Source organism: Osmia lignaria, chromosome 6, assembly GCF_051020975.1.
Source record: "Osmia lignaria lignaria isolate PbOS001 chromosome 6, iyOsmLign1, whole genome shotgun sequence".
NCBI lineage: Eukaryota > Metazoa > Arthropoda > Insecta > Hymenoptera > Megachilidae > Osmia > Osmia lignaria.
The window spans coordinates 684,226-701,712 of NC_135037.1; the positions used below are offsets into that span (position 1 = coordinate 684,226).

The 17,487-nt window shown below is 36.9% G+C and overlaps 1 protein-coding gene across 1 annotated transcript; it reads right to left on the reverse strand.

Annotated features, from left to right (window-relative positions):
• Nucleotides 1–16,018: 16,018 nt before the first annotated feature.
• Nucleotides 16,019–16,774, reverse strand: LOC117601327 (uncharacterized). Its single transcript, XM_034317952.2, has 3 exons — nucleotides 16,454–16,774; nucleotides 16,225–16,384; nucleotides 16,019–16,149 (listed from the first exon to the last, which is right to left on the reverse strand). The coding sequence occupies exons 1-3, from the start codon at nucleotides 16,625–16,627 to the stop codon at nucleotides 16,037–16,039; spliced, it is 447 nt and encodes a 148-aa protein (XP_034173843.2). The 5' UTR covers nucleotides 16,628–16,774; the 3' UTR covers nucleotides 16,019–16,036.
• Between the last annotated feature and the right edge of the window lie 713 nt (nucleotides 16,775–17,487).

Sequence of the window (17,487 nt, forward strand, 5' to 3'; positions counted from 1 at the left end):
TGAGAAGCTTTTTAGAAGATCGATATTAAATATTAATATTAGATACCATTTATTGAAATAAATTTAGGAAATTATCAGATTAAAAGGGTATAGAAGTAAACCTAGCAAATTTTATAATCGCTTCGAAAATACGGTGATCAATGATCCATCCTATAGATCCAACAAAAAAAGAATCGAAACTCGAATTTTCTGGTTTTAAGTCATCTGCTTCATCAGGTGTCGTGTTCAAAAAATGATGTTTCAAAAGGAAGAACGATCCAGGAAATGCATCTTCTGTTCGGATCCTGGTTCGATTCTTGATCCTTCACCGATAATGTTAATTAGAAGGGAAAAGAGAGAAACGATGGTGAGAATGAGTGATAGAGAGAGAAAGTATGAAAGTGTGGAAGAATGAGAGAATGGAGAAGAGAGATAGGGAGAAAGTGTGATTATTAAATCTCTCATCGGTACATTTAATATAACGCTAATTCATTATTACAAACATTATTGGATTTACGGTAAACGGATAAGCGATTGATTACAATTTTGTCCTAATGTTCAGAGAAATAAAACAAGGAAATACACATCCGTTCCAATTCTACACTTTCGGTTCTAAAACGTGCCTTCGACCACGGTTCCCTTGTCCGTCACATCCGTTTTAACTATAACTAGGATTTGGTTTTTTTTTCTTGTCTTTAACACTTATATGTTCAAAGCTATTCTTGCCCTGTTATGTTAATATCACAGTTAGTCTGATGATTACACATATCTATGGTTATTATCATTGTGATTAATTTTATTACAAATGATACGTTTATATTTTGTTATTAAATTAGATTGCAATGTTAAATGAACGACTTTTCATTTTCTTATCAAGGATTTCTAATTCATCCCTTTGTTAGTTCATTTTATTGATGCTTAGAGTAATTAGAGGTTGAAGGTATATAAAAATATATTTTTATTAATGTAATATAATATTACAACAATAACTATAAAATAAAAAAAGTAGAGTTTACAACGTTTCGTTCTATAAGAAAATCCTGGTGGATGACATATTCTATGCTAATTAATTTCACGAACAGAGTAGTAAAAAAAATAAAATTAAATAAAGTCGAAATTTCATTTATTTATTAGTATAAGAAAGAAGAATGCGACTATTTCTCTTTTATTCTATGTTTTACTTAATTTTATCCGACTTCGAAAAGGAGGAGGATACTCAATTCGATGTGTATGTATTTTTGTTTTGTTTTTTTTTTGTTTTTTTATGTATGTTCACCGATTACGCCGAGACGGATGGACCAATCGGAACGAAACCTTTTGCATCTTCTAAAGTATGTGTCCCGATTGGTCCCGTTAAAAAAACATTTTATGTTTTTTCATCCCGAACGCTTTTTATTGCAAAAAAACGTGCTATTTCATGTACGTTCGCCGATTACTCCGAGACGGATAGACGAATCGGAACGAAACTTTTTGCATCTTGTAGAGTATTTTCCCCACTTGGTCCCGTCAAGAAGACATTTTGCATTTTTTCATTCCTAACGACTTTTATCGCAAAAAATGTAATACTTCATTTATATCTTCCGGCGTTTATGCTGCAAGGAATGTATCGTTCGTGATGAAACCTTTCATATTTAGTAGGATATACAGGGTGTCACGCGACTACCTTGACAGCCGAAGAGGGATGATTGCTAAGGTGATTCTAAACAACTTTTTTCTTTGCCAAAATGTTGGTTCGCTTTCGAGATATTAACAAAAAACGTGTTATAGTGCGGCACGCCAAATGGGCCTGGGGTACGATCGCTAAATGGTTGTATTTGGAGGGGGTGCTACAGATAATGGATAATGTAGAATAGTAATGATATTTATCAAATAACACTGTCCAACAAATCTTAACTTTTTTTTTGTGTTCCGATTCCCACTAGGTGATTCTTATAGTGTTTTGTACGCTGATTACAAATCCGCAAACCGTTTTGCTCCTATACGTACAGTTTTTGAGAAATTTGATTTTGAAAAAAAAAACATTTTTCAGATTTAAACAAATTTTCTGACATAATTATAAAAAATATTAAAATTCTATTTATACTAAAAGATTCTGTAGACTTTCTTGAATACAACGATACCTATCTTTAATACATTATAAACGTTTAAGTATGTTTAAACGATCATTGAACGCGGAGGGACCCCGATTTGGCACCAATTTGTTAAGGATATTTTATAATTTATCTGAAAAAGTAGAGATCCAGCGTAAAATCGAATTATACCAAGCGATAGAGCAGATCTTTACCTTGAAAAACCACCCGGAGAAAGTTGCTATACCGATTTGTTTATCACGTCAGAAAGCGAAATAGCTGCGCGGGAGACCAAGTACCGACAGTGGTGCTCCGCGCCAGGACGATTGCTCGGCCTCCCGCCAAATGTACAGTGCACCGATGAGATGTTGCGGAGACTAAGGAATGCGGGTACGATTGGTCAGAGGTTTCTAGTCACGCCTAATGCACACGCATTCTAGACCGTCGCGCGTTATTGGTCGAAACGCTCACACATACTAAGCCCACCGCTTGCACACTCCTTAGCCTCCGCAACATCTCATCGGTGCACTGACTAACAAGGGAAGTTCGGTAATTCGAAAGTTCCGATTTTTTTTAAACTTTGCAGGTTTGTAGGGGACCTCAAGAGAAGTATAAGGCAATTTTTGTTTTCAGCCCAATTTCAATTCTTCAGGGTGGAAACACTCCCTGAAGGTAGATAGGTGTTTCCATATTTCCCTGTATATCTTTAAAACTATTGTAGATATAAAAAAATGGTTATGAGAAACATTGAATGGTTTTTAATGCTCTATAAACCGAGCCAATTAAATTGATAAAGATTCTTTGTTTAAATAAAAAAATTCCCCCCACCACTGTTATTTTGAAAAATTTTGAATTCTCTGTCACGTCGAAAAATACAGAGAAACTCATTATAAATGCAGATATGTGTTACGTTGCGCGTGCGACGGCGCAACGTAAAAGGGAAAAATTAAAAATAACTAACAAGAATAGAGTTACAATTAGATGGTTGCAAAACTACAGTTAATTCTTTTTCCCGATTTTGCGCGATGGTTAGGTTTTCGCTGCCACCACCAGTCTTAAGTGCGTGTAACGCGGTTAAGCGTCCTCTACACTCAAGACAATTAAAAGACGGAAAATGATGATGTTAGTTGTTCGATAAATGAAAAGGTACTTTTCCGTTGGGTTCGTCAGTGCTCTGGGTCCCGTACGGGTCCCTCCTTGAAACTGTATGCGGTTGGTAAACGTGGTTTTAAGACTATGTGCAGGTAGTTGTTTGAAATGAATGTGATACTATTTAAATGCAGAAACTGGTTTAATGGTAAAGAATGATTTATACTGTACAAAAGAATATTATTAGAAAAATTCAATTTAGAAGCTGAGTCGAATTTGGAATTTAACAGAATTTGGAAATCACCAGTTGTACGCAAAGATTTTCATAAATGTTTAACAAGGGTAAAAATGCTTATCGTATAGTTAACAAAATAATTATCCGCGGTAGTAAAACGCACTTTGAATCACAATTTGAGACGCGTTTTAATATTTCGATTCGGACGTATGCGCGAGTTCGAATATTTCGCCCTTAATTTAATTAACAATTCGTTTAATTATAAAATTGGGAAGTTGTACCGCGTGGGAAGCGCCTTGGACTGACAATAAGAGGAGTTTCTGGAAAACGAAATACATTTTTCGGAAGAGATTGAGCTTCGCTCGCTGCGCTCAATTAATTTGTACTTGGAATATTTACAATGTCACTATATACACGAAATTTAGTCACTAGAACTTATTTTAAGATTAAATATTGCAGTGAGTTTTGTATTTCTAATTAAACCATTATTTACACGTGTATAAAATCACTAGCTCTAAAGGCTGGTTCAGGCACGGCTAATAATTTAGTCGAGTGGGGAGTAGCTACTAAGTCGTTTAGCGCATAGAAAAGTGTCCGGACTAGTACAGTTGAGCTTTGAAACTCGAGAGTACAAGATGTATCGCTTGACTAAAGAAATGAGTCCGGACAGGTCCGTTCGGAAGCCTAGTTAGTGGTGGGGAAGCCTACTCGACCAGAAAAATTCAATGAAACGAATGTACTTGACTAAATCGTTTTACTAAACTACTCGACTAAACTGTAGTGACCATACACTAAACTGCTCGTCACTCGACTAAATTACTAGCCGTGTCTGAACCAGCCTTAACTGCAAGAAAGCTAAGACCGATCGCGTGTTAACAGGTCGGTGGTTTGAGAAAGAAGAAAGTAAAAAGTGAATTTTCGCTTTTCCGACCCGGAAGTAGAGGTCGCTATTTTAATCAGAAAAATTTACAGAAAATGTACTTTCCGACGGAGTTGCGCGTCGGTATCAGAGGTCGCCACAATTTACCGTTTTCTTACGCTCTCTAGAATATATTGCGGCCGCATAACCCGAATCAATCAGTTTGGCGGTAAGATATTCTCAGGGCTAGTGCCAAGTGTCCATGCTGAACTGTATCGAATGATTATCATGTGGTGTGAGATATATTATTATCTGGTCGGTGTTATTATTATTAGACGTTTCGGAGATATTTCTTAAGACGTAAAATATTGGGAAAAAGATAATATTAAGGGCAAATTACGCTGGAAATGTTTTTCGTAAAAAAGATTGATACGAAATTTTTATTTGACTCTTTCGCTACGACGAGCGACTACATGCGCTCTCTCTTTTGCATACTCCGCATCTCTCTCTGGACTTGCAGTTTGATTATTTTGTTCAGACAACAAAGGATGATCGGAGTAGCTTCGATAATAATGATACTATAATAAGTTCCTAAAACACTTATATTTGCTAAAAATTTTACATTTGAACAGATAAAGTATGAAACAAAGGATGAAATAAAGTAACACATCGCGTATATTTTAACATTTATTTATTTAATGTGTATGTGTGTTACATATGTATATGCCGACGGGCACCTCGGTGAAGGCGGGTACGCGGCCGACAAGTACCTCGGTGGAGGCGGGTACGCGGTCGACAAATCCCTCGGTGGAGGCGGGTACCTCGCGGGAGGTGGGAATATATGTATAATCGCCTGTGGTTCTTGGCGTTTACCTCCAACGAAATAAGTGCCGTTTTATTTTTTGAATTTCTTTGTTTACAGCTCGTCTTGCTGGCTCGTTGATTGTCTGAAATTCATATAAAATGACACATACAATGTGATAGTTTTAATAAAACGACACATAATAATAGTACATACTTTCGATTGTAGTGTCTGTTGTATATCTTCTATATACAGCGTCTCTGCCCTCGCTAGTTCGATGTCGCGGAAGCTACGTTCATTATACCTATTAATTAAAAATATAAATTATTATACGATTATTGAAACTCCATTGTCAAAGTCAGGTTTATTTGCAATTACAAATATATTTATTGAACTTTGTAAAGAACTGTCGCGAATGTGTCGATGCGACGCCGATTCGTACTTACTTGTGGCTCATGGTGTAATGGTGGAAAAGAATTAGAGGAGAAACTTGGTGAACTCGGTTTTGCGGCTCGGTTACGGCTATTGTTTAGAACAATAAACAGGTTACCTATATTTATCGTAACCAAACCGTTAGAATCGTAAACAGGTTACCTATGTTTATCGAAACTGAACCGTTAGAGTTCACCTTCCGGCTTCGAATATAAGAAATCTCCAACAAACTTAATGCAAAATAAATTCTTACCTCTATATAGTTATTGACTGAACTGTGTTATCCACTCGACGTTATGCTCAAATTTAACTAGGAAAATTTTTAAGTTTAAAAAGACTATATTATTAGTTTCTTACAATCAGTAATAATTAATAGTGGTATTCCACACTACCTTTGAGGTTCCATTAATAGCGCGTTAGATTTTGTTATAGTGGATCTTCGCCTGGAGCCCTATTATACCACTTTTTATTATTATAATTACCATAATATCGCTTCTGACTGTATTAAAAATTGTTCGCGTAGCATGTCAAAATATGTTTTACATGCTTTGCACGTTTATTATTTTCTGTACAGGTTTATAGCGATAATCATTCCAGACTTTATTTACTAACCAAAGTAGATCTTTATAAATGCTAACTTTTATCATATAATATGTAAGATTTTAAATGCGGAGATCGTAAGTTGCCGAGCATCGACAAACAGAATGACAGAGGGGCAAGGGGACTGTGCCGTTGGCTCCACCTAATCCCCTCCAGGAACCTACAACTTGAAAAGTCAGCGGTCATATTGCATAGACGTAAAATTTCCACATTCGCGGGGGGTACTTTAACTATATAAACATGTGATTTTTTCTGGATATTAATGGATTTTTTATAATATTTGTTCTTGACAACAGTTGTTACTACGCAAAATTTATGGAAATTACATTATGGAAAGTGTAAAAACTCTCCTGTTTTCTTAATAATGTAAACCCCGAATCTATGTCTACGTCAATGCGTCCGAACAGTGGTCACAACCAGATTTCATAGCTACAAATCCTGCAAAATATTCAACAGTAGCGGCTTCTAATGTTCGGTCATTAATATATGACGCGTTAATAATAATTTCTTCAACGTCAATAAATGCTCCCTGCTCGTTCTCTTTTGCAAAACGACGGACTTGTTGGTGTTAATTGAACATTAGATGCTACAGCATGTCTCGAATGCGCAAGCAAACTAATAAGTTTACCAGCTCAATCCAAACAATTTGCAGACTGAGCTGGTTTTGATAAATTTAATACAATAGTTTTTTGCAATGACAAATAAAAAGCTTTTGCAGACGAATTCTGATTGTGCGTTCCACCATATGTATGTATGTATGTATGGATCATTGAAAACAAATTTTCCAGTGGGTCCGCAAATTTAGTTCCGCCGCATTTTAGATCCGTCCATAATTGCAAGATTGCTTTAACAGAAATTTCAAATCCTTCAAAACATTGTGGCATTCTCAGGCCATTATTCGTAACAGTTCGCCACTTCGAACAATTTGTTAATAATTTTCTTAAATTATTTTCCGCAGTTAAACGAATTTTTGATAATGCGCATCTATTTGAATTGGAATTCTGCTGTTTAAAGTATTGTAAAAAATTCAACAGCACGCATCATCGTTTGAGTTTGAACTGCTTCTACTCTGCATTTTATTTTTTCGAAACTATTTGGATTAACATGTTTTTCCGATAATTTACAAGCAGCTCTCGTTGCTTTACCATCTTCTAATTTCCATAATAAACGTACGTCTTTCCATGATGCAATTCTATTATTATCATAACGAATATCATATTTTAAAAGTTGATTCCTAATGGATTTACAAATGTGCGATATATCAACAATAGCATATATTTTTTTAATTCCATATATAAAATAAGGACGATGAACAGAAATTCTATTTTTTATTGTACTTTGATTATTACTTTACCCAGTACATTACTTGTCTCCTTTACCCTACTATAACGCGCCCTGATGCAGGTACCTCGAAAAAATTGCTATTTAAACAAAAACGATTCGTGGGAGCAGTTTAGTATTAGCAGTGAGTGTTAAACGACAATGAAGTGGAGCGAGAACGAAACAGTCAAGTTCGTCGAGCTGTACAAGCAGCACGACTGTCTGTGGGATATTACATCGCCCTCATATCGAAACAATCAAATGCGGTCGGAGGCAATAGAATTATTGATCCGCGACATGGAGAAGGATGGTCTGGGTCCCGCGGAAATCAAACATAAAATAAAAATCCTACGAACACAATACCATAATGAAATGAGAAAGGTGGAGGCCTCCATGAGGTCAGGCGCGGGGACCGAAGACGTTTATAGACCGCGACTGATGTGGATCAGTATAATGGATGAATTCATGAGACCTACGCGAAGGAGGAGAGAATCGCAGAGTTACTGTTACGCTGGTAAGTTACTGTTCATTTATTCATTACATCCGTGCTACATTCCTCTAAATGCATCCCGTTGCAATCAGTAGTATACATTTTGTTCTTATGTGCTCTACTCGTGTGCAAAACTGTTAATGTTCTCGCACTCTTTCAGACATATCCAAATTCGGTACCATCACCGGCATCGCGATGCTCTACCGGCCTGCCAACACTCGTCGACAGCGCAGATCCATGCGAGGCTTGGACGGAGGAAACGCCGCCGATGCAACCCGATTTTGTCAGGAGTTCCAACCCCAGAAAAAGAAGAAAGATGGAACAATTAACCGAAGCAATGGACCAATTGCAGCAACTAACGGAATTGCTGCACGCACCTGAGTCTGAGGAGGACGATTGGGATGCATACGGCCATTTTACGGCCAAGCGAATGCGCGCCCTCCCCCCGTACCTGACAACCCAATGTCAGGAAGAAATTAATAGCATTTTAAACAAGTACAAACATATTGCTAGCGCGGCACCATACATTCTACCACCCACACAACCCTCAGAGAACACTCCACCACTCACACAACATGTACCATACATTCTACCACCCATACAATTACATTCTTACCAACAAATACACCACATTCCCACCTATGACACTACACAGGCACCATAAATCCCGCAGTAAAAAGATATATAAATAATTGTTTGTAAATAATATGTAAATTGTTTGTAAATAATTGTATATATGTAGTTTGTATAGTTAGTTTTAATGATTAGTTTTAATGATTAGTTTTAAAGGAGTGAATGTGCATTTGTATGGAAGGATGCGTGTGCCTCTGTATGTATGATTAAAATGATTATTACACCACTTCAACAAGTTGCATTTCCTTTCAGCACCACTACCTTCGTCCCCGTCAGTAAAAAATGATTTACCTATATTTGGAATATTTAAGGGCATACTTTAAAATTCGAAAGGATCGCTCTTTCCGACAGCGGTTGCGTTTAAAACTGGACGGGCTCTATGACAATATAACCAGTAGAGCCCACCTTCCTTTCCTTTGCAATTTTCGGTGCTGCTGGTAAATGCTAGGCGACAAGAGAAAACAACCATTTTCTTTTTCGCACGACATACCGGATACAGGCCCTAGGTAGACGCCTAAGGTCGAACCGACCGACCGCATTAATTTTTCAAAACATCAAATTCTTTATTTTTCATCGCATCTGTACGAAAGTGGTACCAATGGATTGCTGGGGTTCTCCCGATTAAAATGATACCTCATATCACGTAAACCGGACTACTTTTAACGAAATTGGCTTTTAACTATGCATTTAGATTTTTCACGTAACTTGGTTAATTAGTGTCCAATTTATGTCGCGTTTGGGTTCATTTTGATCGCAAAAACATAAGGAATCGATTGACGTCGCTTGTGCAAAGATCTGATAAAAAATGCGGAAGTTGGTATTTCTACAAGAGAAAATCATTTCCTTTTTCGGGCGGCATACCTGGTACAGGCACGGTCAGAAATACAAAAATTCGGACCCGAAGTTGCACGGAAAGTTGTACAACTAAGTTGCATAGCCTGAACGCGGTCTAAAAGGAACGTTTATGGAACGGCGATAGAGAGTGCGATTGCTGATCCTCGAAGGAACGCGCGTGTGGCCGATGACCCGAAGTCATGGTGCTGCATGGCACGTGTAAGGAGATAAGGTTGATCTAGAATCTAGAAGGATCTGGCCACGGAGTGGGGAAGATCTTGCATCTTCTGGTAGGAGGACCATGAGGAACGGCATGGCACTTACCCCAGAACACTGATATGTATACTATGGATTGGAGATGCTTGAAGCGATTTGAAGGTGGTTTTGGTGTGATGCGCCACCATCGTTCGACCGGTGTACTTTACTTCTCCTCAACCCTCGACCACCTGCTTTCAGTATAGCAGGTACATTTACGAACGAATGGGTAAGTTTCATTAAAATTGTTTTAAAATTTGTATTCATTATTTCATTTCAAACATTTTTATTTTTTATTTAGAATGTTTAAAATTTCCTTTTTTACATAATAACAGGCGACAAGAGATTAGATTCCGTATTCCTTTTCAACAACAACAAAAAATGTTTAACTACTTCAATTTTTTTATTGTGCTCTGCTAACGAGGCGCCGAGCCGTTTGTTCGCGCCCTGCGTCAAGCCCCGCTGTCGTAGCCGACGCTGCCGTCTCTGAGCCCTGCGCGCTATACGCGCTCGGATTGGTCAGTGTTTTTGCATAATAATTCAAAAAGGAAGCTTCAAACCACTTTTTCGCAAAGGAAAAAGTTGTTCAGAATCACCCCACCTACCACCACCTGAGAGGGTGAAAATGCGTTACGGGACACCCTGTATATCAGTGCCCCAGAACCGTTGAAGAGGATCAATCGATCAATTAGTAGAGTCAAAATTCTAACATATACATCCCCGGTTGTGTGTTCGTTCGCAAGCGACCATCGCTTCTCTACTGTTTCTGGCGTCCAATGTCAAAATTATTGAAATTAGTTAACACTGATTTTAAGCTCACCGGTTATATGATCGGTAGCCGAGCCAGAAACAGAAGAGTGGTCACTTGCGGACGAACACACAACCGCGGTGAAATTCAAATTCATCGCAACTTTGAACTCCTATATCTCCGTCCTCTTATGACTTCGACACCAAGCTATCCAACGATATACAGTACTTACAGTAAGAGTAACTTTAAGGAGTAACTTTGACAAATGGAGGAGCAGCATCGAAAAGATTTGGCATCTATGGTTATAAAAGATTTTTCAAAATAGATGTTTGCGCCGTTATATTTTTCATTATTTAATTTACAACTCGTGTTTACAGGCGGAATTGCAAGCAGAGCTAGAAAGAGTAAATCTAAAATTAGTAGAGGTCATAGATTGTTAGTTTTTGAAATATAATAAAAAATATCAGCAGACGTTCGTGTGATTTAGGCGTCTCTTCCACTTCCATTATTATTTAAACATATTTACATGTTTATAATGTAGTAACAATTTATATAATTTTATTCGGTAGATTTGACAAAATTATTATGTGAAAAAAGAACCTGAATATTTACTATTGTAAAAGCATAAATAATTTCCAAAGTTGAATATTTGCAATTTGTGTTTAAGATTGATTATCTCGAAAACTATGAAAGTTAGATAAAAATGGTTTAGACAAAAATGGAGATTCGGTTTCAGCACACAAAAATGTATAAGAATCACTCATTAAAAATTACAAAACCAAATAACTATTGCAATTTATTAAACATTGTTGTAGGTGGACGATTTTCACGGTGAGGTTCATTTCAGACATAATTCAACAGAATCTTTTGTTTTTAGATTATATTATGTAGTTATTTATGAATATAATTTAATGTGCTAATATACGCCCCGTTGCGGTTGGACGATTTTCACTAATGAGAGTGACTGAATTTTTTTTGGCAAGTGGCACGACAAGAGTATTCGAAATCGGCAAAGAGTACGACAAGAATACTCAATATCGGCAAAACGCGACACGAATATTTAAATCGGTGAAACAAAGCAAAAAAATTTTATGGCACAGATTATCAAACTCAGTGGCCATGCAACAAGTTCAAAATAATTTTCAAAATCAAACGTTCGATCGAAAACGGCTTTCAAGCCGGTTGAGAGGCACTGATAGTTTTTATATCGGTACGTTAATCACAACACCGTGTTCGACCGGCAACGGCAAAAAAAACGGCAACAAGGGTATCAATAACGGGCACCTTCTGCGTAGTTTCGACAATTTCAAATTCGAAACGGTATTTCGAGAAATTCCGATCGCGAGAGCTTATGGAACATTGGACTTTCCTGGCCCCACGTTGGGCGCCAAATTTGTGACCCTTTTTGGGGGTTCACTCTATACAAAATTTCTACAATAAAGACCGTGGCCGTCGTAGACTACGCAGGGGAGTTCGCAAGGGTTGGGAAGAATATAGGATGGGAACCTCGGGGTAAAGGGTTCGAGGAGGTTCTTTGCGTTACGGCGTAACGGTTACGCGATCGAGTATCCAGAGGGAACTGGGGATCTTTAGGGGCTGGACAAGTAGGGCGAGACGATATCGCGGCGTACAAAGAATCGGGCGGGGAAGGTGGCCGTTATCGGACTCAAATTTTACAATTTTAGTAATAATAGGGACTTACCGATACGTTGACTGCACGTATGCACTCGTACTCTCACACATACTCGCTACTATCGCTTCTAATACCAAAATCTGACTGCTCGCTCGTCGCTGTCCCGGCGACGCGCGATGGCGAGCCCGGCGCAGGGAATTTTAAGGGGGGTATACAGGTCGGGATTGGGTCTTTCTGTCGGGTCACGGGTTGATTGGGTGAGGGATCTATATCTATTATAGATTGGCGGGCGATCAGGGTCGATAAAGGGCTAGATATCAATAAAGAAAGCAGTTCATCACTTTTTTTTAAGTGCTTCGCTCGTTAATGTATTTCAAAGTATTAATGTATTAAAAATGTATTGTTATGTATTAAAAATCAGAATTGAAACCGTAGAATCGGGATTCGAACTAAATCTCCTGGTTTCTCAATTCTGACATATTACCATGGACGAGATTATATTATTTTATCGACTCGTCGATGCTGCTGCCACATGCTTAGGTGGCTTGAGCATCGAGTCGATAACGTAGAAATGACGGGAGCAGCCGAACGGAGAGCTCACACGGACACGTTAGACAACCGAAGTAAAGTTGGCGCGGAATATTAATTTATGTCTCAAAAAATTGCTTCCCATTTGCTCGCTTGGAATCTAAAATTGCTCCAGTCGCAAACATTATATTTAATGAGATATTCGCAAATAAAAAAGCAGAAATTTGTTATCTGCAAAATAGATAGTAAATGATCTTTTACAAAGATATTATGGTATCAAAAAATTGCTCCTGATTTGTTTTATAATATTCAATGGTCAGATATTTTAATAGCAAATTATTAACAAGGAGCAATTGAAATAATGTTGTTGCATACATGTTATAGGTAGGCTATGACGTCATACATGACAGTCGGGTTTGGTTCCACCTATAGATACATACATACATAGCTTTGATAAAATAATTTTTAACAAAAAATACAACCTACTTCGAAATGCACTAAAAAGTATGAAATAATTTCTACATCATTTATACAAATACCCAACAGCTATTAACAAAACCTATTTACTCGTTAAATAGTATACTAAATACACTTCAACCTTTTCGGAGGCGGCGCAAAATTAAAAACTTTTCTTCTACTAGGAAGATTCTAGTTGAGACGTCGGCAACCTATCAAATCATTATTGGCAGCATCGTATATTCGGGTATTTTTATACAACTAATAACGTATTAAATAAAATTTCTATCTAAATTTCTAAGGATAAATTTTACGTTACGTCGTCATATAGATGTGTAACAACAACGGCGACGACGATGTAACGTAACAAAAGAATGCAAAACTGAACGCATTGAAAAATGTAAAATAAAAATTTTGTTAAAATGAAAATGTTGGTCAAATCAAAAATAATGAAAACATCTGCATATCTACAATATTATTTCCTATAAATATTTCAACGTTAAAGATTATATGTACATACATACATACATACATACATATATACAAGCGACAGATGTTGCTGACATTTACTTTTACTCGGTGAATACATTCAACGGTCGTTTATGACGTCATAATTTACCGGCAAATACGCAACAACATTTATTTTCAATTGCTCTTTGTTAATAAATTGTTATTGATATATCTGACCATTGAACCTTATAAAACAAATCGGGAGCAATTTTTTGGTACCATAATATCTTTGTAAAAAGATCATTTACTATCTATTTTGCAGATAAATATAATGTTTGCGACTGGACCAATTTTAGGGGTATACTTCCGAAAGGACTCCCACCCTAGGACAACCAAACTTCGGATTTATAGTAATTGAGGGACAAGAAATCGAATGAGACCATTTTCAGAACTGGCAAATAAACCGTTCTCGAAATGTACAGGGTATTCTAAAAGTGTGGGACCCCCTATTACATATTCAGCTTTTATTGTATCTCAATGAGAACGCATTTCCACGGAAAATGACTAAAACAAAAGTTGTAGGGATCGTAAAGTATTATCTTGTAGTGACCTTGAACTTAACCTTGCAGGTTAGGGTTAAGGTTAGGGTTAGGTTAGGTGAGGTTAGGTTTAGATTAGGCGTAAGGCGCCTGGTGGGTGTACAGTAGAAGCTGGATATGCAACGAAAGATTGGCTGGATATATGCAACATCACTATCCCCACCACTTGGGGGGATCCCCCTAAGCGAACCGAGACGCTCGATAAGGAAGCCGTGTAATACGATCCGAACCGTTATATCGGTGTGACTAATACTAATTCAACGATGAATCTTTTTTATTTTTAACTTTTTTTTAATGAAACTTTTACTAACGCATTTGTGAGATTTTTCTGATTAAAATGATACCAAACACGATATAGTTTGAATTATATTCATTTATTTATTTATTTATTCTGAATATGCTGCTGAACTATTGACTGCAAATTAAGTGCTTTATGATGTTAGGGCAGCCCGTGATTTCCATGAAACCGGACAGTTTCTTCCTATTGAAAATTAAAGTAATTTCCAAGCTAACAGTAGTAACAGAATGATAATAGAATAAATAAACAATAATAATAGAATAAACAACATAGAATTGACACTTCGGCTACATATGTATAAGGCAGGCCGTACACCAAAGATGCATCAAGCACGCAACATGCAACATGCGACGTAATGTAAATGTTGCATGTTGCATGTTTGATGCATCGTACGGCCTGCCTAAATGATGTGTACGAACGTAGAATATGTATCGCGGCTGAATACAAACGATGTGTACGGACGGAGAATCGACACCTCGACTGGATATATGAAACATTAAATGCCCAGAATCAACACCTCGGCTGGATATATGCAACGTTTGAAAGCAGAACCGACACCGCGACCGGTTTTCATTTCCAACCCTCCTTTGCTTTTCGCCAACTTTTAACATCAATTTTAGCAAGTAATTGTAATTGAAACTATATCGTGTTTGGTACCACTTTAATCACAAAAATCTCACCAATGCGCTAGTAAAAATTTCATTAAAAAAAAGTCAAAAATAAAAAAGTTTTTTGATTCAATTAGTTTAGTCACACCGATACGTTTCGGCTCTTTCCTTTGATCATCGGACCTCTTTCTTTCCGCCACTGTCTGTCCCTTTCTACGTTCACACTTGGCTGGTCGTCGCGTGTAACCCGAGACTCGACACCTCGGCTGGATAATGCAACGTCTGGGTCCCAATGTTTTCCAGCGGTTTTTGAATGCCATTAAATAGGGAAAATATGGCAAAAACTACTTTTTCTTTCTTACCCTGTAACTACCCTCCCGGTTGAGGTACAGAGTTGAAACTTGGTGTACCACGGTTTTTTGGGATATACTATCGAATGGTGCATTGCGAAGCAAATTCGGCTCAAGGGCACTTTTGACCATCTTATCCTGCTATACCCTTTGAAAACAATTTAAATGAAACTTACCCATTCGTTCCTAAATTAACCTGCTATGCTAAAAGCAGATAATTCATACTGTGTCGATCCTGAACATTCGAAGAGGGAACAATAGTTTAATCTCAAATAGTTTAAGAATGGCAGCGTTCTAAAGAGTAACTGCTGGCATGTCAAAAACGCGCTTACCGCCGATGGGTTGCGTTTTCCTCAAAACGGTATTTCTCAAATTTGCTGCAGCTCTAACTCGAATACAAATTATTGCATCGACTCGAAACTTTTTCAACGTGTTCAGTACATCCCAGATAGTACAGAAACATCGTTAAAACATCTTAAAGATATCTGTTCAAGATATTGAGGATATCTTATGAATATCCGAAAGGTCCTGCGAATGCCTGAAATACGTCCTGTAAATATCCTATGTTAGAAAACAGGTTGTCTTAAAGATGTCCTACCGATATCCGACAGATGTCTTACAGACGTTTTAAAATTGTCTTATGAATGCCTTAAAGATATCTTATATATACCCTACAGATGTCATAAATATGGTTTAATGAAAGTATAATCGTTTTCAGTATAATAATATTTTATTTAAACGTAGTCCGTTGATAATATACAATGTTCGTTCAAAATTGTTTTGGGGTTACATGATTTCTGTCAAACGCTCTCCTCAGCCAATTTTGAATTGAGACCTCCGTTGTCCTTTTACTATCCCCAAGGTTTGCCGTTTCAGCAGCAGCTAAAATAAGAATTTGTACATGTTCAATTATACAGAAATCATCGTTGGAAACATTAAAAACAAGGCGATACTTACATATCACCAACCTAGCTAAATGCAAGGTGCAGAACACTTTTTTGCCCTTTCTTCCTAGCCAGCTGTATTTCAGCGCTAAGCTGTTGTCTATAATGGAGGACAACACCCTTTTGACAAATTGATAGTTATTGTCCCCCCCTGTTTTGGCTAATTCCTGAACCTGGAAGTAAAATATTGTTTGTAAATTATGAAAGATAAAAGCTGTTCGATATATCAGTATCTTGCTTACTGCATCTTTAAAATGGTCCTCCTTTGCTAAGGAGGTTTCTAAGACCAACAAATCTTCTTCCCGCGTAAGGGGGAACTTCAGTCCTTCATATCTAGAATAGATTGAAATTCGTTCTGCAACTGAGCCGACTTTACGTGCTAATTTCAATTCCTTCATGTCGCCGGTTAAATCCATTAATAATCCGCGGATTAAATGATTTTGTTTTATCAATGTATCTAGGTATACCGACTATACGTTTTTCATATATATATATATACATAGAATTATACGCACAACCATTTCATAAAGAAGAATAAAAAATCGGTATGCATCATATACGAATAACATATGTGTTGTCGTCTCAAAGAAGGCATAATTACCTATTATTACTTTAGCCACTTTCGTGGTATAAAATTTCTTCTTCCCTTTCTTTCCCAACCAACTATACGTCATGGCTAAATCATTAGTGAGTAATGTTGTTAATACTCGTTTTACAAAATCGTAATTATTGCCACCTCCTACAGAAGTTAACTTTCCAAAAATGACTGATATCCCAACAAAAAGGCCAAGTACTGGCCTAAATTCTGTTGCTTTCCATCGTTTTAATTCACTTAATATTCGCAGTTTTCTATTAAATTCTAATGGTATGTACTTTGCTAGAGATACTAAGGAATTGGAGATGTTTGTAAACTGCAAGTTTGAAATTTTTGTGGATAAGTTTAAAAGTAACTTTTTCATGACACCCAAACAAATTAAGTGCATGTAATCTAATTGAAAAGAATCGATCATGTTAATACCCGGAATATTTTCTAAAATAGATGTACCCATATGATGGTCATCATCAACTTTCGATCTGAATCCTATATCAGTTCTTAATCGAATATTATTTAAAGTCGGAAAACGTACTCTATTATCAATAAAATCTCCTTCAATATGACATTTTGTACAAGAATAATAACCCGTATGACCTTTTATACATTTAATTGAAGATTTTCCAGGAGCATCACAAATGAATGAGTTTATGTGTAAAGAATATAAATGTTCATGAATTAAAA

What these genes read in the sequence shown, in the direction of transcription:
- LOC117601327 (XM_034317952.2), bottom strand. Translation starts at nt 16,627, where the DNA reads ATGGATTTAACCGGCGACATGAAGGAATTGAAATTAGCACGTAAAGTC. An exon ending in AGGACCATTTTAAAGATGCA is followed by an intron (nt 16,385 to 16,453) that starts GTAAGCAAGATA and finishes TTTTACTTCCAG; the next exon opens with GTTCAGGAATTAGCCAAAAC. An exon ending in TTTAGCTAGGTTGGTGATAT is followed by an intron (nt 16,150 to 16,224) that starts GTAAGTATCGCC and finishes TTCTTATTTTAG; the next exon opens with CTGCTGCTGAAACGGCAAAC.